Consider the following 25,215-nt stretch of genomic DNA (forward strand, 5'->3'; position numbering starts at 1 on the left):
TCAGTTTCCTGGCTAGCCACCACAAGCAGTTTAACTTGTCTTTTCAGTCAGATTCAGCTCCCATTAGTGTTCCCACTGACTCCAACCTGCTCGACTGGGTCCGCAATATCTGACAGAGGCCCCTTTGGCATCGTGATCCTCAGAGTGACAGGGAAAAAAAGGAGCTGTTCCAGTCACTACTCATATGGATTAGAGTCTGGCAGCAAATTACTTTCTACAACCTACCTGTCTGGAATGGAAGATGTCACTGACATGCACCTCTTGGAGGAATGAAAATTATACGGATACACAATTATATTTTTCTATCCATACTTTATTGCAGGTGTACATATAGTTATTTATATCTCATTTTAAACAAAAAATTCCTTTCATGGAAAGGAGAAACTTTTACCATTAAAATAGAGTGATTATACCATGAATATTTTACAAATATGTACAAATATTGGCAACTAGGTTCTAACATCAGCTGATAAATGCTTACACATTACCCTCTACCAAACTAGTCAAAACCAAAAATAACAAAAGACCTTCTAAATCCAAAGACAAACAAAAAATAAATCTATTACTAGCAGGAAGAGGTTTGTTGTTTTTTTTTTTCATATGAATACAAAAACTTGCATAATAGATATTCACAGTGCTTGTAAGATATTCATTCTCAGCCTACACACAAAAGTGTCCAGTCTCCCCTTGATGTGCACATGTAACTCACAGTACTGGAGGGAGCTGCATAGACCAAGAGGACAGTCAGACCAGGAGAGTTTACCTATCCCACCAGCTGTGAATAAATACAAGAAACCTCCTTGTGCATATAAGGCAGTGGATGCTCATGCAAGACCCAATTACACTGTTTTCAGGCATCAGTGTATTTTTTAACTGGAGACAGCAGGATTACAGCATTTCACCAAATCCATTGGATGCTTGGTAACTGCAAAAAGAAATTACCAAGCTGCTTGGTGGCAATATACACTTCAGTAAGGTTGTTAGGCTGAAGCACGGATGAACGTGATTGTCTTTGAGACAAGTGCACATGGATGTGAGCATGTGGTGCACGTGTGTGTTTCATGACACTTTTCCAAACTATACCCACTGAACTTTGAGCTTTTTCCCTGTTAACAACCATTGCCAGAATGGGTAACTGTACATCTGCATGAGTGGGAGAGCAACAGTTTAGCGGGGCCACCATTCCAGATGCCTCACCTTTTCCCTGGACAGATGGGCATTACTGCAGTAAGAGCCATCCCTCCAGCTCCGTGGTGGCTGCAAGAACAAGGCTGCTCTTTGCAGCACAGCCTCTGGCCTCCCAGACCTTGGTCGTGCCAATCTCCCACAGCTTGTGGCCAAACAGGCCCCACGTAACACGGAAAGACCAACAGCGGGAGGCTTGACTGGACTGTTCACGAGCAGCCAGATGTTCTTCACCCATTTAGATCCATTTAGCAGAGTTTATTTGGGATGCAGTAAACATACCTCAAGGACTCTGCAAAGGCATTTTGGCTTTGCTTGGAAGAAAGGAGAGCAGGCTACAGTGAACACATATCTCCTGATTGTTCATTACAAAAAGAAAAAAACAGTGAGATCAAAGAGGGCACGGTCAATTAAGTCATGGCTACGTTGAGCTTGAGACCATCATTCGTTTGTCAAACACACAGCTAGGCTTTGGTGCTGGATTCATCTCAGAGGACATACAGCTACTGATGCCACTTCAGTAAATGCAGATGCACCTGCATTCCCTGTCTCTATACCACACTCACTTGCACTGAAACAGCAAGATGACAGACTCCACAGATTTGCTATTTTAACAGCTTACGGGAACACAGTTTACCAGATAGCTACTAAGCCTGCAAGCCCACTGTCAAACCAACAGCTCAAACCCTCCTTGTCATGGTTTGGCTTCTTTCCTTTCCCAAATTTGGCTATCTTCAGCTTTTGGGTGATCGACACTGCACAACACACACTTCCTCAACCAGCAGAATAGCATCCGTCTGCTTCTAGAGTCTGCCAAGAAATGATTAGCTTTTACCTGCAAGGTTATAAAAAGCTGGGCACAGGTTATACACACCTGTAAGTAAAAGCTTCCCAAATGCTTGGAATTGGTGAGGGGAGGAGGTACTGGGGGAAGATAAAGAAGGAAATCAAACTTAAATTTATTTGGACGTAACAAGGTAGTAGAATGTTTTCCACACCAAATGCTTGAATCAAACAGAATAGTTATTATTTTCCTAGGAAGAGCCAGCACAGCCACCTCCACCACTCAAAAGCACCAAACAAGTACCCTTGGTTTGGCACACAAACACCCTGCGCTTCCACCATCTCCAGCCCTGCAGCACCACATGCTCACACCTACATGACCTATCCATGACTAAGTTGGACACAGTCACTATGTCCTTCCAAAGTGACTTTCTCCAGTCCATACTTGCCTCCTAAGCAAAGGAAAAATTTCTAAGGAACAGATTTATTAAAAACAAAGAAAAGAACAACATAGAAGTATGACTCAAAGTAAGGGGTGATCATGCCTGGACAAATTCTCCAGTCACAGTCCTGTCTTCAAGAGCCAGACAATTAACGCTCTTAAGTTGTCTGCTGTACTCTCAGAAGCAGCTAGGTCATTTGTTTTATCCCTTCCCCCATCTCCCCAAGGTAGAGGCATTTATTTACCCATCTGCCTTATGGCAGTAGTAGACAGCTGAGAGACAGTTCCATTTGTTGCATTAAAGAAAAAAAAAAAAAGAAAAAAAGAACAACAGACATTGTATTTGGCTGGATGCTTACAACAAAACAAAACCAACAAAAAAAGAGAAACTCCTGGTAAAGCAGGTCTTGCTCTCAGTGAAACAAATAGGCAACTTGCATTCTTTACATCAGAAACAGGCCAGACACTTCCACACGCAGCCCTCCAAGTGTGCTCAGAGAATTCCCTGGCCTGACAGCTGTTGGCAGTGTTGCAGCAGCACAAGCTCAAGACAACCACACTATCTGTATACTAGCATTAACACAAATGGACCACAGGAGACAGGTGGGAAGATAAACTGACATAGACTTTCAATTTCTTTCTGATAGATCCATTTAGGCAGTATTTGCTTTACTAGCTCAGTGCCAGTTTTGGTCTACTGTTTTTGGTTCTTATGTTGGTTGTGCCACTGCTAATAGTGCAGGCCACTTCGATTTTCTGCTCAGACAGACACTTCAAATGCCAGTGTTAAGTGCTAAACTCCAGTCGATTTGCCTTGTAGTCAGGTCTGCAGAACTGATGCCATTTACTGATTACGGAGCTGAATAACAAAGCTACTCACAATCTCCTGCAAGAACCAGAGTGACATCACATGTGTTAATGAGGTATATATTTCCATTATGACCTGTTTACTGGTATGGAAGAGCTCCAATCTCATTACACCACAAACTCCTCTGGGAGCTGGTCCTCTCCCAGAAGATCCAAGGAGAGGCAGTTCATGGATCGCTTCCCATAAAGGGCAGACTTGGTTTTGCAGTCCGCAGTGGAATAAACGCAGCCGTAGATAGACAGCTTGTCCTCCAGGCTGCAGCCAAATGTGTAGCTGTGGGATGTGTCTGAAGACAGTGTGGCACTTAGTGGCGGGTGCCGGTGCTTGTACAGGCGGATGTCATCCAAACTCTGGCTGTGCTGGTCCGTGCAGCTCCTGCTTTTGGGTGATCCAACCTGCCAGTTCAGTAAGACACACATGATGAATGAAAGCGATGAGCTCAGACAAAGCCTAAGGATGCTGGCTATGCATGCTACAAGTTTTCCAAAATTATTCTTCCATTCCTTCAAAACAACCCCACCAGAAGGATGTTGGCTTAATGAAGAAGCTGTGAACCATTAAGGAATTACAAGTGCATTAAGCTGCCCCTGCCATGCTGAGCCAGATCCTGCTCTGTCTGCACTGTGTCCTCAGTGTCCAGTACAACAGACAAAACACTTGACAGGTATTGACATGTGAATGACCTCACACTTCTTGGCAGAAGAGAAAAATTGATAAAGAGAACGTAACAAAAATTTACCCCAAATGCTTGAACACACTGAGATAATGAAAGTCTCATGTGCAGAAGGGTTCAGAAGGCAACCATGAAAACTAATGGGTGACACTGTCCAAATTCACCAAGTGCAACATACAGTTTCATCTACATAACACTGTTCAGCAATGAGGAGAACAGAAGCAACAAACCAGCAGTTAATTCCCAGAGGCAGCATCTTGCTACAAAAGCTGTGGCAACCTGGCCTATGTGGAGGAATTACCATTCGAAACATTTCAACTTCCCCACCTGTTCGTTCTTGCTCTGTCTTTTCATAACCAGCTTTTAAATGCTAATATTAAGGCGGATTGCAGGAACATCACTTTTAAACCAAGATACTTCTGTTGGCAACACAGAAAACTTCCTCCCAATATCACTTTCTCACCTCCACAGGATGGGAATTAAAAATCTCCCCTGAGGAAACCCTGCACTGGCTCAGCTACGCTCTCAAAAACAGGCACATGCTGTACGGCCCAGTCAATGCCAAAAAAACACGGTCCTGCAGCATTTAGTTACCTGGCCTTGTAAGGAATATTTGATAAATAGAAGTGGCAGCCAGGTACAATTACAATTGCTTAGCTGCCTCCCAATCAATTAATAGCATAAGAATGTGTTGGTAAAAGAATTAATATAAAAACATTTCTTTAAGCTCACTCTCTGCCTTAAGTCTTTCCACACAAATGCAGGAATAAGTTAATTATGATTTGTATGGCACAGTCTTGAGCTTTGGAAAAAAATAAGCAAGATCTTATTTAAATCTCCTATAGCACTTGACAGACTATTTTGCTGATAAGTGAAAATTTCTTATCATTTTTGACAGGAAGAAGCATGAAAAAAGGAAAAAAAAAATCTTAAGAAGTGATTCAAGTCCTTGTTCAGAAAAGTTCTGGAGTAAAGGGGAAAACGATAAATAGATTTTTAAAATTCTTTTAGCAGATAAGGCTAATTTGGATTCAGAAAGAAAAGAAGTGGTAGAGGCTTTTAAAAAACAAACAAACAAACAAAAACAAACCCCAAACCTACACTTTTCTATCCTAGTGGCTACAGCTATACTTTGAAAAGAAATATTGTTTGGCCTTAAAAAGGCATTTTAATAAGCTTTTTTTCCAAACACAACTTATGATATTTTGCCATATACAGTTGCCTTTTCCTAAGGGTTTGATGAAAAGAAAACTTTGACAACAAAGACTTCAGCACACACATAGTATAATCACACAAATGAGTAATCAGAGCTTGAGCATCTGGTTTTGCTCTAATTGAGTTCCTTCTGTCTTCAGGAACAGGAAGATGATGAAGTTTGCAACAGACATCCAAGCTGCATGGATGGCCTTGGCTCTATATTGCACTGGAAATTTGCAAGTGGTTTATTTCCCATTTCCCATCTGAAAGCCTAAGACACACAACAGCTGGCTTGTAAGACTTCCACACTGGTTGCTCCAAAACTCTCCATACTAGTCTGGACCCTAACCCTGCCCTGACAGCAGTAGCTGGCCAACAGCTGGTTTTGGTTACACCATTTAAATCGATCACATCCACACCAATCAAGTTCACTTGATTTACAGCTGTCTCCATTACACAAGACCTTGTTTCAATGCCCACACACAGACCCCCCTGCCGAGCACCCTGCCTTACCTGGTGAAGGGATTCCACACTTCGACCTCTCATTTTTATTAGCGTGACTTGCACCACAGACAGTGATTCCTGATTTACAGCTGCAAAGCAGAAGGAAGAATTGAAAAGCGTGCAGGTTTGAGGTTTTGTGGGCTGGGGGAAAGGGAAGTTTTTCTCACAGGCCACATTCAAGCAGGGCTATCCTATAAACGTGAGTATACATCAGTAAGCACCCTCAATGCTCTGGGAGTTTTTTCTCACAAGTACTCCTCTTTGCCCCTAAGGATCAATGTTTAAAAACTGACAAGAAAACAACTTTTTCCCAGCTTGCCCCTTATTCACCAGTCTTGCTTTGCTACAAAGACTGTATGTTGTAAGGCCAGACAGCTCCTGTATGACCCCATCATCTATAGCATTTCCCTGTATCAAAAGCCACAAAACTTCACCTACTAATTCCTGCAACTAGCTCATTAACCTGTGGTTGAACCCTGTGGCTGTTTTGTTGTGTACATGGTTTTAAAGTAAATTCCTCCACTACAGAAGGTTTGCGTCAGCTATCCTTTTGTGATTAACTGAGTATGAACTCAGTACATTTGGAGAAGGGAGACCTTGAGGAGCACACAGGAGAGCAGCACTGTACAATACAGGTGCTGACCTTTAGCTCTAGAGGAGCTGACTTCAAATCCTGTTGCAGTAGGGCACTGAGTAGCACTGGCAGTTGTTTGGAAGCAGATACAGCTTTCTGAGATCCCTCAGATCATGCCTGCCTTGCCAAACATATCTTCCTCTTGTTAGAGCCTAAAGAAAAGCACCAAGCAGTAGCAGAAAGCCATCTCACCTTGGCAGCTAGCAGCATCTAGAGGAAGAGATTCAACAGATTCTCCCACAGTAGCCTCCTCTAACTGGTCTCCCTCTACAGGCTCATCTACAGGCACCTCCTCTGGCTCATCTACTGCCAGCTCAAGCTCTAGGAGGAAGAGAGCAGCAGGAGAAGGGTTAGCATTATGCTTCTGCTCCAAGCTGCTTCACATTCCCTTACTCCCCATTCTCCTGCAGAAGGAAGCAAGAGCAGGCTTACAAGTTGCTCCGCATCTCCAAATTCTTTACCATCATCCTGAGAGTCATCTTCAGGCCGTCCTTTGCTGCCGCTGTCAATGCCAGAGCTACCGTAGCTGATGGTTGAGCTGCAGGATTTCTCTTTCCTGTGCACCCGGTCGATGCTGAAGGGCTCATCCACTGACATTTCCACCGACACTCGGTGCCTGGAGTCAGCCTCGATGCCTGATGTGTGCGAACTGCCGTGGCTCCCCGTGGACTGTCGGGAGAGACGGTTGTCCCGACGGCTGCCCCCGCTGCTCCCGCTGCCACGGGAGTTCTTATCGCACGGGTCCAGGTCCATGTCTAGCGTGTCACTGATGTAGGACTCCCGGTAGCGCTTCTTCTCTGAGGAAGAAAGATGAGAGAAACCAGTGGGAACTGTAAGCAAGACCAAAGGAAAAGTAGCAACAATATTCAGTAAGTTCTGAGACTGGCCCAACCTGACAATTAAGAAACAACTGCTGCAGGTACTGAGCAAATACAAGGACAATTTTGTACTTTGCTCAACAGATCCTGGGATTCCTAGCTGGTTGTAAAAGAATTAGTCTTACTTGCAATAAATCCGGCATCTCCTTAATTAGAACAGGCAGGTAGAGGCAGTTATGATACAGAAAATAGTAGCTTCCAGAATGAAGGAAAGGTCAAAAAAGAGAATTACTTAGCTAACTTAAGTGCTCAGTCTTTAAAACAGTCACCAACATATGGAGAGAGCTAAGAACAGGATCCTCATGGCTGACATTTACTAATGATTTACTAATTATTTCTCCTGTGGCTCATATCTGTTACCTAAAGAGAGGTGTGCAGAGCATGGTCAGAAATCCACGAGACACTAGTAGACATAAAATAACCCAGGGCTTTCTGTCCACATATACTTAATTAGTAAGTGCCACTGGTTGTGCCCACAAAGCTCAAGGCTACTCCTATAACCCCTCTCAAGGGAAAGACAAAAATAACCAAGCTTGTTGAGACCAAGGGCTACCTTGCCCTGTACAAATTCCACACAACCGGCAATCACCACTTCAGTGATGGATGTAAGCTCCTTAGAGTAGGCTGGGATAGGCAGTAAGCAGAAACAAGTTTCTTCCTGACTTCTCCCTGGAAAGAGTCAGCCCGTGTCTCAGACAAGAAGACCAACTACTGTATATGACTTTGGCTGACCTTGAAAGTAAAGATGCAAGGCTTGCAAACCCCAGAGAAGACAGAGGAAGTGTGAATGGAGAATGCAGGGAACTGCAGTCAGGAAAGAAGGGGAAAAAGCCTTCCAGAGAAGGCTAGAGGGAAAGGACACAATTCTCTTAAAGACCATCTGCACAATGCATTAAAAACAGTCACCAGGGAGAGGTAGGCTGAGAAATTTTAGGAGACCCAGGCTGCAGAGCTGGAAAATGGAAGAAGGCAAGTTGAGAGCTGATGAAATGACTGAAGTCTGCTTGGAAGGATACCAGGGACTGTCAGAGTTCAATCACTGTTCCTATGGAGAGGGGACCCCACCAGAAAAAATGAATTCTGGGAGTCCTGATCTGCTCTCAGGCTGCCCTTGGCACCCACAACTCCTAGCTGTTAACTGTCTGACACTACAGACCAAATTGTGTGCTGTGTTTAGTAAGGGGCACTAAAAAATTAAGACATGGGCTTACAACTTGTACTGCTGCTTGAATACAAGATCTTACGCCAACGGAAAGCTTTTTATTCAAAATTACTTCCACTCAGCAGCATCTGTCAAATGTGCACAGACTCGGAGCACAGACAGTGAGGATCTCTGTACTCAAAGGAAGATATTCCCCCTTTACTGCTCTCACACATGCTTTCTGATCACAGTCTATCAATGTAGGAGCCACAAACGCTTCCCAGTAATGGACTTGAAATGTATCTAACACCTCTATTTTTCTCACTGGCTTCCTGATAAGGCAGAAACACCATTAATTAGACAGAAAGCAGGCACCATGAAGCACCAGCTGAGCCTAACATGCTGCACTCTTCCCCTTACCAAAGTCACCTGCTCTTCTATCACATACCTTCAGCCTCCTCCAGTTTTTGGATTTGCTTCAACACTGGCTGGATATTCAGAAAGAGCCGGTGACTGTTGCTGAGGAGCTGCAGCAAGTGCCGCGACCTGAAGGGGCAACCCGTGTAGTAAACCAGTTTCCGCGCAGAGGGCAAACCATCTGGTTGGATCTCAAATTTTTTCCCCTGTGTAGAGAGAAGAGATGCCAGCAAAATGAGCAAGAGTGTGTTTCCCACCACAAAGCTACCAGAGAAAGCTGCGGTCTTGTGCATACGAGTGACAGGACTTGACGTGGCAGCGCAGGCAGGCCAACAGCTTTGCCAGCTCCCAGGCTGACAGCTGCCAAATGGCCTCCCTTCCATCATACTCACCAGAAACGCCAGCTTCCCGATGTGCGACCAGGGAAAGTCGTAGAGGAGCTGGCGAACGTGATTCACCTCCTGCAAAACATCAAACTCGGAGTGACACAGGGACTGGCAGGTACAGGGTGGAGTCAGCGATGTGCAAAGAATTTGCAAACAACCAAGAATCTGAGATATATGGAGCCTGGTGCTCACAGGGGAGGCAGAGAAGCTGAGGTAGGGGGGAGGACAGGGGAGCTGGCTAGAGTAAATGCTACACCAGAAGGCTTTCAGGATGGTCTGTTACCTGATAGATGTGCATTCCTCTCAGGGTCAGGCCCAGGATAACCGTCGGGCGATCCTCCTTCTTATCCTAAAAGAACAGAAGAGCCCAGAGTCAAAGGTTAATCTACAAAGGCCACACTCTTGTTCTGGCACCTACTGCAGGAGAGGTAGTAGGACTGCTCATCAGGCAGATGCCATCAGCTCATTTGGTTTTTATTGTGCTTGTAAAGTGCACCTTGCCTTGTTGACCCCTGAAATATCTACACCTAAAATCCTCTCATGCCAGGCATCTCAAGCATTTCACCAGCAAATGCCTCGGCTGCCTGGGACAGGGAGTCCTGTAGCTTTAGTGAATTGAAGGCATGGACAATTATTGCTCTCAGAGGTACCCTGTACCTCTCATATTGCCACACACCATCTCTGCTGTCCCCATGAACATGCACCACTCTCACTCGCCAGGTGACAGCCCAAAACAGAAAGGATGCCTGTCCCCTTCTCTTTGCCATGACACCGCTGTTCCCCCTTGAGGGATTTGCTGAATCTTAGGTGTCCCTTGGCTGGGAGGGAGCTGATCAATGCCCATATTTAAAGTGACTTTCCTTCTAACCTTTTGATCTCAGTGTTGGGAGCTAGTTGTTTCAAATGTTTGCATCTGGATTGGAATACTGCCTTGTTTTTCCTCATGCTGTATTTTGGTATGACATACGCAGTCTCTAATGAGATTCCTTTGCTTGAAGACCAAAGAATATAATAAACTAGTTCTTTTAGTCTCTCCTGGCATGGCACAGTTAGGGAGGGGAACATATTTTTTTTGGAGGAGGAGGAGCAGAAGAATTTTTGGGTAAAAAATTATGAGCTCACAGAGCTAAAACTTTATATGAAAACTTTCTCTCCCCATCTGGCTTGTCAGGATGTAAGCCTTATGCCATAACATTACTCCACCCTGTGCCTCTGGTACCATCTATGTCTCCAGTTTAAAGTCACTAAGAAATGCTTTCTGCCTTCTAAGAGCAAAGAGCTTTATAAATCACTATTGGTCTGAAGTAGAGATATAGGGTGCAGTGCTGTGTTTTTTTTGGAGTTCCCAACCTCCATAGGAGCCATGAGGAAGGTGTAAGGCAAAAGTGACTGCTCTTGAAGTCTCAGGGCAGCCAGTGCACTGACATCTCCACCTGACACCCCAAGTGCTCGATCAGGAGCTTTGTGACCCAGGTGTCACCCAGGAGGAGAGTATCTATCTCATCATGAGATGAGACAACTCTGTCACACAGCAGGATGAAGAGCACATTGTGGATCAAACAACACATGAAGGAGTTAGTAAGGCAGAAAATATAAGTTCAAGTCAGACAGGAATTTAGATATTAAGAGCAACCAATTTCACAGCCCCAGTGCTTTTGGATATAAATTGTATCATGTCCTGCCAGCTGGATTTCGTATGGCATTCAAGTGTAAACAACCCTCTTATGACTGCATCATTAACAGCATTAGAATCAAAAGAGAGAGGACAGAGGAGAAGTTGAGGGAGCACCTATGGTTTGTGAGGAACTGGAACTAACCCTGGACTACAGACCAAACTGGAACTTACTTCCTCCATAAAATGCATGTTTCTCCAGGAACTAGAGCTGGTCAAAGGACACTGACACCTGCCAGGCATAATTCCTACCGAGTACAAACAACCAAGAAGTTTAATTATGAGGCTGACAAAGTGGAGTATCTGCATTTGGAAAAAAAGGGTTCAAGGCATTCCTAATTGCATGAGGAGGTTTCACCCACCTAAGTGAAACAGAAAACTTCTCTGTAGTCCTATTTCTAGACCTAAACTCTCTTAGCATGTGAAAACAAAGCACATTCTGATTAAGCAGGCTTGGGTAAGGAGTCTAAGACACAGGGACAAACAACAATCCAAGAATCAAAAAACTAACATACAGCTGAAAAAAACCACCAACCACTCTGCAAGGTTGAAGGTAGAGGGGTAAGAAACTCAGGATGACTCAGTGTCACCTTCAGTTATTAGACTGCATTTGCAGGAAAGCTGGCTGACCTCTTGTCACCATTTCAATGGACTATAACCAAAAAAAAAAAAAAAAGAAAAAAAGAAAAAAGAAAAAAAAAGAAAAAGAAAAAACAAGGAAAAGGCTTCTCAGTGATTTCCCTGGTGCAAGTCTACTGACAGGCAGGGACAAAAATTAAGTTTTGCCATTCCTGTGGCCAGTTTCTTGGCCAAGGGACAAAACTAGATTCCAGCTATACCTACGTATTGGCAACAGATTTTTTTTGTGGGGACAGGCCTCATTTGCTGAGTATTTTAGACTTGTTTGGCCTCTCTGAATCAGAGGTAACCATCCCTCAAGTAAACAGAAAGTGAAAAATGCAATGGTGCATCCAATTAAATTATGGGAGAAGTTCAAAATAAGTAGTTCTTTGCCCAACCTTCTGCAGCCTGTAGAAGTGGACAGGCACATCTTCCAGCAGGCAGGACTCCTTAATGAACTTCAGCACCGCTTCCTTAGCACTCAGCCCTTGCTGTTCTCGGTGCATCTCTGGGGCATGTTTCAAGATGTAGTCGCTCCCCCTCTTTGCAATTATCTAAACCACAAGGAAAACAAACAGATCAGCAACTCTTCAGCGATCCCCACGGGAGGCAGTGATGATCAACAGCAAAGCAGAGAATGGAGGTGGGGGAGGTTCATATGGTCCCTCAGGATGTTAGTCCACACTCACCTCTACCTCCCTGGAGGATAAGCATTTAAAGCAACACAGATGATACTGATGTCTTTAAAGGGATCCTCCAAAATCATAACAGACCAGGACTATAGAGGTTGTGCTCTTTTATTTTTAAGTACTGGAATTAGTTTTCTTAACTCTTGGCATCCATAAATGCTTATGGGCAGATAACAAATACTGCTCTGCATGCCAACACAATCAACAGCAACATCTCCGAACAGTGCAGAAATCCCAGGTGGTCCTTTTAAGACCAGAAACTACACTTTAGGCTTATTTAGCATTCCCAACCTCAAAGGGGTGGATAACACTATCTTGGTATTTTGTATCTGTCAGGAGTGGCTGGCAGGCACATGGCTCTGCTAAGCAGTTCAAGAGCCCAAACTGGGCCTATTGCTCTTGCCCTGCGAGTGCTCAGTTCCCCTGCTTGCCCACATGTCCTCTCTGCACAAGGCTACAGGGCAGCCCGGCCCCCTCCCATGCCAGACTGGCCCATTCCAGGCTGGGAGCAGTAGTGACAGATCAGAGGAGTGTTGGTTGAATTCACCTCACAAAATCCCCCACCACGGGGACACTTAAACTATATCCCAGCAGGTGCCCGAGACCATCCTGCCAAGAACAACCTGCCCTGACTCAAAACAACCAGATCCCCTCACCACCCATTTCCCACTTCCATTTTAAATGAAGCCCCTCATTTACTCTGCTTGGTAACACCTCTGCCCTTCTCTGCAAGCCTTGCCAGATTAATTGCCCTCCCACGAGGAAGGCTGGGCTCGGTGGAGAACAACAGTGATGCCATCAGCCATGCAACATCAGCAAAAAGAGACACGCCAGCTTCACAGTTCAAAGCTGGGTTGCTTGCCCCAGGGCAGCACCACCTCTCCTTGCTACCACGAGGCCTGGGGCAGCACTCGGCCAAATGATATCAGGCACGTGTTGTTGGAGGAAGAGATCGCGTTGGAGGAGGAGATTGCTCAGTATCTCCCCACAGGAGCCTGGGAGTGGGGAGAGAAGCGTCCCCATGCCTGCCAGATTTCCCTCTTTGTAATGATGTCATGCATCACCCACATACTTGCTTGGGGTTGTGGCTCAGCGCAGGTGAGCCAGGCTTTGCCTTGGCCTTTGCAATGTTTGCCAGATGAGCAATAGTCAGTGATAAGACATTTTACTGCCCCAGAAACAGCACGCATGAGACCCACCTTTCCCAGCCCTCTGTCAGCCACCTCCAGATGCCCCATAGCCAGGAACAGCATGGGATGAAGGCCTGTTGTCTGTGAGAAAGGCACATTTCTGCCCAGCAAGGCAGGCTGGGAGTTGTGTGTAAAGGAGACTCTACCATCCTTGCCTCCACAACAGAACCCCTGTCAGTGCTCTGAACCTTCTGCCCAAAGCAGGGGACAGTGCCACCCTTCATGGGAGACATGACCTGACTAGGGACACGCAGCCAGCTACCAGAGGCATCTCGACTTTTCAACAGCTATCCCAAGGTGTGAGCTGGGCTAAAATCCACTGTCACAGAGGAGAAGGCGTCTCCAGAACTAAATCAGGGTGCAGAGGAGGGTCTGTCCAGGCCCCAGGGAGTATCCTACTCCAGAAGACATTACAGTGCCACATCTGCAACAAAGCTAGCTTCCCTTTCTATTTTTATGGATACTAAAGTGTTATCAACAGTTTTGTTGACATTTTACCACCAGAGAAGAACTCTCTGCAAATAACCAGTTCTAACAGAGTCTTAATTAATATGCCTTCCTTTGACAACAGAACTCTCGGCTTTCTATGCTGTTTGTAAGTCTCGAAGGGCACAAGTCTACGTGCACACGCTTATAAACAAACATGCAAACCTATTGCCAGGCCCTTCCCTTTTCTCTTACTTCAGATGAGCCAGAGATTAATGACAAAGCAAGCACCAGAGGTGCTGCAAAGCAGTACTATCCCTTAGGGTTTGGGTCTATCCATCCCAGAGGTAAGCATTATAGAGACAGGAACAAAGGGCAATGGACTTGGCTTGGTGGCCCTAAGGTTTTCTGTAGAGCTTAGGTTGTGCAGATCTTGCTGATGTACCACTGCAAACATACAACCCTGTAAGTCATAGAGAATTAACCAAAGACAGCCATACTGTCAGAATTATTCATTTGACACCAACACATTCCCTCACCAAGGAAGAGCACAAACCACCCACCTCACTGATGAGGAATGGGCACCTACATCCAGTGGAAAGAGAGGAGATATCTCCTGAGGGAAATTCAGGGTGATGCTCTGCCACTCTGCCTAATGACTGCAGTGGAGTTGGGGAAGTTGCATGGCTGCAGTTAAGTACCACTTTGACCTAGCTCCTGCTGCATGTGCAATCTGTTGACAGAAAGATCCCCCCCAAACTTACCCATTGCGGGAAGTAAGCCTGAGGTTCAAAATATTTGCCAGCATGGACCTTCTCCCTGTAGTTGCCCAAGTCTGCCTGTAAGCTGTAGGCAGCTAGCAAGAAGTAGATTTCTTCTTTGTGGTTGCACCGAGACATAAGTACTTGCTCTTTGAGATGGCAGTAGTAGAGCTGCCGTGCCACCTTATCGCTGCAAGACACAAAGGCAAGTTTACTAGAAGAAGAAAAGAAAGGTCAGTCCAGATAAGGCCCCTCAAACACACCTTCCTTGTGAGAGGAGGGATTAAACTTCAACATCCCTGACGTGTGCCAATACCCCCCAATACAGTTATGTGCATAACCAAGCCAAGATCAAGGTTTTCTCACATTAAGGGTTGTAGAAACATGGGAAATGGTAGCTTCTATCTTGCGGAGCATAGGATCTAAGAAGTTAGGGCAGAAAGCAGATGAAAGAAAAACCATGTAGCCAGTTTCCAAAACAGGTATGACATCAAGCATTTCTGTTTCTCTAGAAAGCCTCTAGCAGTCAGGAGAGTCAACTCCCTTGACTCCCAGTTCTGTTTCTCGCACACCTGTCCTCCTTTCCCCTCTAAACCTGGGACTGCTTTTTCATTTCACCTTGCCTTGGGCTCAAGGTACTTTTCAACAGCTAATTCCTTGCTAGGTAGATCAAAAGATGTGGGAGCCTTGGGCTTGTTTTTGTCTTCCTCGAGACGCCAAAGAGGAACAGTCTGATAAGGAATAAGCAATGATAGCCCATACACCTCCCGCTGTCAGAGCTCATGGGAAGCAGGCTGCTGACACGTACATATGGATGAAGAGCTGGACATGACAGTCTGCTCATAAAAGCGTGAGTGTGTATATAATTTGAAGGGGCCATGTAACTACCTCTGCATGGCTCCACAAACCTAAAATTAAATTACCAGTGCAAAAGAAAGTTGCTTGGGATGCTAGAGGATATGTACATCGGGGGGTGGTAGAATGATATGCAATCTTCCTTTGTACCTAAAAGCAAAACTAAATAAAAAACACTTAGCAGCCAAACAGACTCCAGTAGAAAGACTCCTCTGTATCCAAAATGAAAGGCTATGCATAGAGAAAAACAAAAAACCACAAAACTTTGTTCAAGATGAGAACAAATGCCAAAAATTTGGTAAAGATTTTAATCCACTCAAATGATCCCAGCTCTTGGCTTGCCCTGGGGTCACAGCCACGCCAGAAGTGCTGATGTAAATTAACTCTGTCAGTTGTTCAGTTTTAACTGCCTCATCCTTTGTTCTGTACTGTGGGTGAGGGTGGTGGTGTTTTGAGTGCAGGCCGTATTCCATGTGAACGGACTACACTCAAAGGCAAAACTCGCTAACTTATGAAGTAATTTCTTTTGTCCATTTACAGAAGTTCATTTCCAGAAGCAGACTGCATATGGGACTGCTCAGATACAAAAAACAGAAACAAAATTACTAGCAAGTATTCTGGAGTATAAATAGCTATTTTTGCCTATATTCATCTGATGTTTTTCACACAAACAAAAGATACAACCAAAAGAGTGTCAAACATATTTTGATACTGTCATCATTCAACCTGCTCTCTAAACACAGATGGAAAAGCAGCCACAATCTTCCTAGGGATAAGGAGTATGATTCAGGAGGAAAACATTCATGGCTGGGTGAGAAAGTCTGTGAAGGTCTTAAAAAAAAAAAAAAGTGGATTTTTCAAGCTTATTTTTGTGAGCTCGCAGATATGAGCTTAACAAAGAAACATGATTTTTCTTGACTTTAAGAACACAGTGAATAATTCAAAACACAATTAACTACCACAGAAGGGAACTTACCTTATAACTCTTCCATTTTCTACGTAGTACTGTACTCTAAAGAATGCAACAAAAGGAGGGCTGAATTTCTCTGTTCCCTAGAGCAGAGACAGAAGACATGTTAAATAACATTCAGCATCCAAAATTCCTGTTACCCTGTCTGGTAATGTTGTCTTCTCCCAAGCTCGCTCTCCCATACTGCTTTTCTTTTTCTGCTCTTGGCAAGTTTTATGGGGGGATGTGACTGTCTGGGAGGCTCCCAACAGTGAGGCACCACAAAACATTTACACCGTCTGAAAGGCAAAACATCCAGGGGAGGGTGGAAGATTTTGGACAGTGGGGATGAGCAGGTCCCAGTGCAGCCTGGGGATGCGCAGCCTGGCCCGGAGTTGCCTGGCTCAGCACCTGGCAGCACCGCAGAGGTGTCAGTGCTGAATGCAGGGAGCTGCAGGCGGTGAGCTGCGCACAGGCTCCCTCCCGGCAGCAGGCAGGGCGCCGCGGCAGCAGGGCAGCGTGCCACGCCGGCACGGCTGCGGCATGTTGCCAAGGCACACCTGGGAGTAACCAGCCATGCCTGTGCCTCACCACATCACTGAGTGGGGACACACACGCTGCTGCTGCTGTGTTCAGCATTTACTGCCTCAGGCTGAGGTGCACCAGCCTGATCTTTTAACTCCCCCGCTTTTTGTTTGGCAGGGCTAGCATTTAGTTGTTCACACCCTCCTGCAGCCACAGACCTAAAGGAGACACTGATGTCTGCTTCATACCGAACATATCTATTAGAAGAAAGCCAGCAAGAGTTCTGCTGTTGTTTTAGCTGCAGTCTACCTTTCAGACTTCCAAGCTTGTTTAAACAGGAGGGGGGAAAAAAAAAAAAAAAGGGAAAAAAAAAGGAACATCTGGTCTTACTAGCTTATTCTCTCATCTTTCCTAATTTGCCAGTTACTTTTTAAATGTTCATACAGGTAACTTTGCTCACATGGGCAGTTCTAAGACCTTGACGGCCAGACCCACCTCACCGAGACAAGGTATATGGCATGACATGCACGTCTGATACAGACAGCAGCTTCTTGATCATCATGCAAATACTTACATTTTATTTCTGGAACTTGTTCATAATCACCCTATTTTATCAGCTGGACTGGGCTTCCCACCTGAAACCTCTTCTTAGGAATTAGATCCCTGTCTGCTAACCCAGTCCAACAGCCAAATTCCTCTCAGACATCAGTACTGCCAATGGTAAGTCATTCAGCCTTTCATGATTCGTCTCTCACCAGAAATTTGACACTTATAACTTGAAAAATGTTGCAAGAATCCAGCCTCAAAGCAACCACAAACCATACCCCATCTTGAGGTGACCAGAAACACCTGCCCTGGGATACCCACAGTGGCTGGACAGACAGCCCTCTGCATGACTGGCAGCTGTCTTTGAAGTAACCCTCACTTGTTTGGGAGAAGTAGTACGGGAAAAGAGAGACCTCCAAACCTCAGTAGTCATCCACAAACTTCTCTAAGCAGCAGAAATAGCAAGCGTGCCTACTCTGCAAAAGAAAACCCTTAAGGAAGGTGGAAAAAGTCATAATGAGCTAATTAAGATATCTGAATGTAATTGCATACTACACTTTGTTCTAGACTGCAGCTCCTCTAATAATGACACATACAAACAAGCATTATCATGTCTGAATGACTGGCACTAAACAATTACATAAGCTTGTCTTTATTTCACATAGTTTTTCCCTCCCTTGACAGGGCTCACTAGCCTTAAAAAGCTGAAACTTTTCACAAACAAAATATCCTTCCTCTCACTACACTGACCTTTTGCATGTACTTTGGAAGAGTCAGAGCTCTAGTCCTCTCCTTCATACAAGGTTCAAGTCACAAAAAGGCATTTTAGGCTGTTCTGCTGAAGGATAACAAAGACGACTCATGGGCTTGGCAAAGTTCAAAAGGAAGACTGACCAGCTGACCTTCTCCACTTCAGCAGCTGAGCAGCAACCAAGTGGCTGCTACTGCTCAGGTAAAGTTGTGTAAGGGGCTGTTTTAGCTCTTTTAATGAATTGTACAGCCGTGCATAACTCACTATATCTTGCTGCTAAACAGCATTCTGCAGACCATCTTCAAGAAATGCCTTAGGACCTTAGTTTCAGAGCTTTTATTTCACTGAGTAGTCCAGTATCAAAGCAGTAGCCTCCAAAACTAAACATCTGTCTTACTTTGGTGGTCTCTTTCTTCCATTCCTTTGAAAAGTATTTGCTAAGCTTCTGCTCCAGGTCTATAAAAACATATTCATTATCTGAAAGACAAGAGGAAAAAGCATTTTATGTTAAAGAATTAGAAATTCTTATTTATTAAACACTTAGATGACTACACATGTTATTTCCAAGCAATACACTTTAAAACAAAGCTGGCCAGGAAACAGACAGGCCAGGGAAAAGAGAGGGCACCAAGTCTCTCAAGTACATGTGCTACTCCAGCCAGTATGGAAGGAACATCAGATACGCCTTGATTCAAGAGATGCTGAACTGAAGTTTCCCAAGCCCATTACCCAGAAATGCAGAATTCTTGCTTTATAAGCAAGAAGGCACTTACAAAAGGGAAACATCATCTTAACAACCTAATTGTACTGTCAGTTTAGCAGGTTCAGTTTTCTATTATTATTAAGCAAGCAAGCCCTACCCGAGCTTCCACTCTGCCATCATGTGACACCATCGTCCAACGTGGCATAAAAAAATCAGACAGAGTCAGGTATTTGATAGATTTAGTTGTCTACATATGAATGGGATCCTCTAAAACGGTGAGAAAGAGGACCAAACCCAAATGCCCTCCTCAGAAGGTCTGGTATCTCCTCCTCATACCCAACCTCTTTCATAGAGCAAAATGATGAATAAAAGGAAGGGAAAACTGGCCTCAAAGGACCAGGACTTGCTCTCCACCTAGGTGAGGGTGAATACGAGACAGCCTGAGCAGCACATCGTCTTGAAAGAGCTTTGTGCTGCTTTCAAAGCCATTGTTTTGTAACACTGCTTGCCAATTATCAAATCCTGACAACTCTAGTCAGTAAAAAGATTTTTCCCTGAGCGTTCTCCAGTCTCTTTAAAAAACAACCTGACTGATGTTTCAGGCTTCAGTGGCAATGCCAGCTGAGCACATTCATCTGACCAGTCCCTCTACTTTTTGGTCTTGCCCAGGAAAGTGTTTTGACAGGTGACATAAGTGTCAAGGTGAAGAGCTTGTTCTTCAGACATGAAAGGAACAGTAAAAAAAAGGATAAAATAAAAAGAAAAATAAAATGAAAAAAAAAGACAGAAAAATATATAAAATAATAAAAAAGAACCTTTTGCAAAACAACCTTCTGCCCTGAAGACTAGCCCAGACTTTCAAGCTTTGTTTTTTGCTTTCTGATGTCAAACAAAAACAAGGGAGAATAGAGGTGAATTTTTACTAACAGAAATTTACAACAGAATGAGCACCTACACTGGTGTCTGTGCAGCAGATGAAGGGCTGGCAGAGGCCAGCATCACAGCAGGCATTCAAGGGGGCTCTGAGCTACCTCACAGCCATCCTCCCAGAGCATTCCAGTCCCTTACACGGGCAGATACAGGAAATATTTCCTTTGCAAGGTTTTAAAAAACAAGCAAGCCAAACAACCTGCTATTGTCACCTCCTTCAGCTCCCACCTTAAGTGAGAGAAACCACAGCTGGTGCTAGCCAGAACTGGTCCACACAACACACTAACAGGAAGCCTTGCGTAAAATACCGGTAACATCGGACACAAATAAAGAGGACAATCCCCCCCAAAATCCTGTTTCCATCCCTACAGTCTTTCCTGCATTGCACTGATTACAGCTGTAATTTTTATATCACTATACTTCTGTTTAACACATTGCTTGACATGTCACATACATATACAGCACAGTATTTAATGGCAGGATTGAAATTGCTGTACAGAAATCCTGAAAATGTTAGTGGTGGGAATTTAAGTGCTGTAGCACACAAGGTGATACAGAAGTTGTTTTGCTATTTTGACAAGGAGAAGAAGTTTTAGCATCGCAGAGACTGCATCTTGTACCTGCCTCTTCAGTTATGCCTGTGAGATGGGGTGGCTGGGGGGGCTACGCTGGCGTCAGTTCTTAAGTCCATTAACATCAGATAATACTGCCTTGAAAAGGTTGATATAAGTGGTAGTCAGTGAGAGAGATGGGTTTGATCCATCTCTTGGACTTGTCTCTGTCCCTTGTCAGCTGCCAAGCTGATAAGCATCCCTCTGTAAAGCTTGTCTTAAAAAGTAAATAACAGCTCATTTAGAAAGCAACTGCTCAGCAAGCAACAGAAGTGGGATAACATGAGCACAGCACCTAGTCCCTCCCTGGGTTTCAGCAGCCCCTGGGCAGGGCACTACAGGCTGGGCTGGGGCTGCTCCTAGTGGCACCTGGCTGGTTCTGCCAGCACCATCTGGTGCAGAAGGTGGGGGGCTTGCACAGCTGTAACCAGCTGTGGGGGCAGTTTTTCCTTCTCGCTCAGGAATGATCCTGTGCCCAGAGGCATTTAGGGAAATGCATGAATTATTCCTCAGCCACAAGGGAACGATGGCAACAGCAAGCGTGGTGATACAGCCTGAGACTATCATCACACATGGAGACCAGGACAGAAAGGGGAACAGGATGACAGAGCAGTTCCACTGTAGCAAAGCCATTTGTTACCCACACCCCATAGCTGCTATTTATCTTCATCATGTTAATTAGTTTAGAGAGATGATTCTGGAAGGGCCAGATGCCAAGCCTGAGGACTCCAGGTCATTATCATGTCCACTGAGAGGTGCACATAAACCCCAAGAATAAGGCAGGCTGAAGGAGGAGGACACCCCAATGTACCAGCTCTCCCTGGGGGTCCTGCTCCTTCCCAGCCCAGCATCCTCCCCAGCCCAGCATCCTCCCCAGCCCAGCATCCTCCCGTCCTCCCTCCCATGCAGGAATGCAGCCTTGAATTCCTGTCTTAATGAAGTTAATATTGCTGGAATGTCAACCTGCAGCGTAAGCCTCCATCTACAAAAACAAAGAGGTTATTTCCTGCCCCAGCCCTATGTGGGTTGCGTATTTTTTTTCCTTAAACTGGGTTAGTGGTGAAACTTGGAGATCTTTGTCAAATGCTAAAACTGTCTTTGGTTTGAAAACAAGTATCTCTAACAGAGATGAGGGCACCAAGTTGCAGCACCTTAGAGCAGTGCTGTAAAGGACAGTATAGAAATGCACAGATCATCGCCTTTCCAGGGAAGAACATGTCCGATCTGTGGAACCAAGCAGGGATGGATACTCAGCAGGTATGAACTGTCATTGCTTCATTGGCCTCAGCTGAAGGACAACAACTGAAAGGTACTAAGAAGCTGGCTTAGAAGGACGCATGCATGCATATACGCACATGTCCACCAGCAGCTACTGACACTGCACTCATGAATCTCATCTCGGTGCTGGCAACGAGCTTAAAAATACCAGCTTCTCTTAAAAGTCTCCCTCACGTATGTGCACAAAGATACCAGGCCTGGCACAACACACCAGTGCACTGCACTGCAATCCCAACAAACACATCTGGACAGCTGGCTAGTTTGCAGCACTGCAATTTATACATTTCTCCAAATTTTAGCTTTTAAGAACTCTCAAATGAACTGGAAAGTTTGTGCTGTAAAAATCTCACTTCAAATGAAGCAGTCACCAGAAATGCAAACATTCAAGTGCTCCTACTCTGAAAAATTAGCTTAGCACATTTACATATTTAAGCAAATATAGGGCATGCATTGTTGTAAAAAAAATAATGGGCCAGGTACCCAGTCAGAAAAAAAGTGACACAGTTCCAGGGAATTATGCAGATTTACAATAGGTATTATTTACACTGTACGGAAAACAGGAACAGAAAATTATGGCTGTAGTACAGGGTCAAATCAATTCTGAGTCATTGTTACTCTAAAAGCCACTATTTTACATTAACCAGTGCCTCCCCATTTCATTTTTTTTATGAAGGGTAACTTCCCTGCAGAATAGGTAAGTAATGGTGAATGCAAATAACCTGTTCTCCAGTGCCCATTTTGGGCTAGGAGCACTGAGAAATTCCATGGATGTAAGTTATCTACCCATCCTACCAAGAGGGAGAGCTCAGGCCCTGCTGGCAGCCAGGAATGCCCCATTAGCTCCTTTAGTTGAGTCAAGTGTATTTTAATATTATACCTATTCACACAGTCTAGAAGAACAGGATTCAAATAAAACACAAATTAGTGCAAAGCCAAACTTCTACCTATCAAGCATTTCCCACATTATAGAAAGGGAAAAAAATTATCCTTGGCTATAGTACTTAATTTCTCCCAGGTGCTGCAAGAAGCCTCGTGGTAACACCACTATTTCCAGGAGCAGAACAGAGGGATGGCTGGGGTAAGGGAAGAGATAAAGCTTAAAGAAAAAAAAATATTAAAAAAAGACTGCTCAGAAATCTCTCTTGATGCAGGCTGTAGACCTCACATAACCTGTTTAGCTTCCCTGAATACCAGCATGGATTTTTTTCTTTCTTTATTGAAGAAGAGCCAGGTACACACTCCTTTTGCATGTAGAGATCCCCAGGCTTCCAAGTGCTGGTGGCCTGTGAACATCACTATCCACATGACATCTGTTCCCAGCACCTCTACATAACTTCTTGATGCTCCTGGCGTTACTATTCAAGCCAACAGCAAGAAATCTTGCCCACTTCTCAATACCTGGTTGTTTAGTTTACTGTAGGGTCTAGAAGAACTTGGTTCAGGATAACCTTGTGTTTTTAGCTTTAGCTGGGAAGTATATGCATCCCAAGTGAAGAAGGGAAGAACCACAACACAGGATGAGAGTAAAGCAGGGGAGGTCCTGGCTGAGATTGTTTTACCCAGGATGGACAGAAGCAATATGGAGTGAAGAGCAAAAGGAAGCAATACCAAGAAGTCAAAGGCAGTGTGGCTGTTAGGATCTATTGAGGTCTGAAGACTGAGATAGAGACTCAGTCATTCCACACAATGGGTAGGCACTGCAGGAATTTTATATTGGCATCTAACAGTTAGCAACAAGGCATGCCCAAGCAAAGCTCTTTGGACTTTTGGCAGTGTCACAGGGGATTCTTCTGTACAAGAAGAGCTGCAGGACCATTTCCAGCACTGCTCATCCACAAGCAAACAAACCCCTTGCAAGTGTCAGACAGGACAGCCCTTGGAGGAGCATTATACACTTTAACACCTGAACTGCTGCAATTCCCTCTAGGTGGCACATCTCTGCCCATGTCTTCCTTACATTGCATTTAACTCTTTTTGGAGGTATCCAAGTCATTATAATAGAGCTATACCTTCTTAGGTTAGGATATAGAAGCAATTCATAAAGGAACTGTAACTATCCAAGCACGTATTTGAGGGAGGAGAGGCAGAAGCAGGGACAATGGGGAAGGACTGGGACATAGAAATAATCCGAGGGTATTTTGTACAACTTCCGTTGTCACTAGTCTTCTTAAGAGAACCTTTCTTATAATAGGTAGCCACACAATACAAAAATAACATGGTAGCGTATGCTGCCCATGAGGAGGATACTGGAGGATACTCAGGCACAGAAGAGTTAACTGGAGGCAGAGTGGTCTTGGCAGAGGTAACCACCAAGCTCCTTGGCAAAGCACACAAGGAAGGAGGGCTGGGAGGCTTGGGTCTAGCATGGTGAACAGCCATAGCTGTAATAACTGCATGATGATCCCTGAGGCAGGGGAGCTGAAGAAAAGCGATTTGGCTTTGTTAGAAAGCCAACCTGACAAACTGAGACTGGCAAGGTGTAGGAGCTGCGGGCTTGCTCCTTCTCAATGCAAGGCTTCCGTCTTGGGCTGAGCAAGGTTTGCTCCTAGAAAGGAGAAGCCCAAGATTCAGGATCAGAGGGATCCGGGCTATAACAACAAAGGAGGCTTGGCTGTTCTTTGTCTGCTGACAATCGGTTTTGTTTTAGAAGACTGAATTGTGTTGCTGCATACACTTTCTGATAAAGAGAGGGAAACCTCCCGCAGAGCACTAGATAAGGGTGACCCTGCAGGAGGAGCTGCAATGTAAGACCCAGCTGCTGAAGCCTATGAAGCCAGCTTGAACCTGGCAGGGTTGCAGGGTCTTTCACTGAGCAAACTAAAAGGAAAAAAAGCACACTTAAGCAGCAGCAGGAGCACACACAAGACACAGCCTGCTTGATGATCTGTGACAAAAGTAGAAGAGCAACATGTCCCAAGCTTTGTGCGTTTTGGCTTCCCATTCATATACACTCCTGAACTTAATTCTCAAAGGGATCAAATTCTTCTTATAGTCACAAGCTTTCCCTGCCCCCCCCCAATGCAGTTGGCTGCAGTGTTTTGCATCTTGAGAATCAAAAAAGCTCAAGAGCAAAAAGGGTGAAAAATCCTGTCCTGACACCATTACTGTTAAATCCTGAAGCTTGCCCTCAGCATCTGTAACAGAAGTAAAGGCAACAAATTTGAGCAATGAATGCTGGAAGACATGCTCCAAGACCTACAGCTTAGATCTCCCAGCATTTGTGGTTTGCAGTTTGCCCAGTGCTTTGTGGTGCTGTTTTCACTTTTGCCACACTCAGGGGTTAAACTTCTGTTTATGATTAAGGTCCCCAACCTCTTCCCCTCACATACATACTTACTATGAGACCAACCGAGCATTAGTCTATCTGTACAACGTCTACAGGTCAAATGGGCTCCTAATCCAGATAATCCACCCAATGTGATTGGTTACAGTTCTGTAGAAATCCCTTAATTTTCATTCTCTTGCCACTGCTCTCAGTCAGGGGTTTGTTGACAAATTAGCAGCAAGGTAATGGATGCAGATGGATTGAGTATCTTGTTCTGCATGTGGCAGCATCAGACTGCCAAAAATAATTACACATTAAGAAAATGAGAAATATAC

General features: G+C 44.7%; 1 protein-coding gene across 1 annotated transcript in view; it reads right to left on the bottom strand.

Moving 5' to 3' along the window:
• Positions 1-3,385: 3,385 nt before the first annotated feature.
• FRMD1 (FERM domain containing 1) overlaps positions 3,386-25,215 on the bottom strand; it is a gene marked incomplete at both ends in the record, with an annotated part of 31,397 nt that continues 9,567 nt past the window's right edge. The window contains 12 exons of the mRNA XM_080341153.1: positions 3,386-3,673; positions 5,662-5,741; positions 6,479-6,607; positions 6,748-7,083; positions 8,754-8,928; positions 9,115-9,183; positions 9,392-9,457; positions 11,800-11,955; positions 14,270-14,365; positions 14,471-14,657; positions 16,299-16,375; positions 18,491-18,570. Coding sequence (XP_080197279.1) covers positions 3,386-3,673; positions 5,662-5,741; positions 6,479-6,607; positions 6,748-7,083; positions 8,754-8,928; positions 9,115-9,183; positions 9,392-9,457; positions 11,800-11,955; positions 14,270-14,365; positions 14,471-14,657; positions 16,299-16,375; positions 18,491-18,570 — 1,739 coding nt within the window. The remainder of the gene's footprint in view (positions 3,674-5,661; positions 5,742-6,478; positions 6,608-6,747; positions 7,084-8,753; positions 8,929-9,114; positions 9,184-9,391; positions 9,458-11,799; positions 11,956-14,269; positions 14,366-14,470; positions 14,658-16,298; positions 16,376-18,490; positions 18,571-25,215) is intronic.

Source organism: Nesoenas mayeri (assembly GCF_963082525.1).
Source record: "Nesoenas mayeri genome assembly, chromosome: 3".
Classification (NCBI taxonomy): domain Eukaryota; kingdom Metazoa; phylum Chordata; class Aves; order Columbiformes; family Columbidae; genus Nesoenas; species Nesoenas mayeri.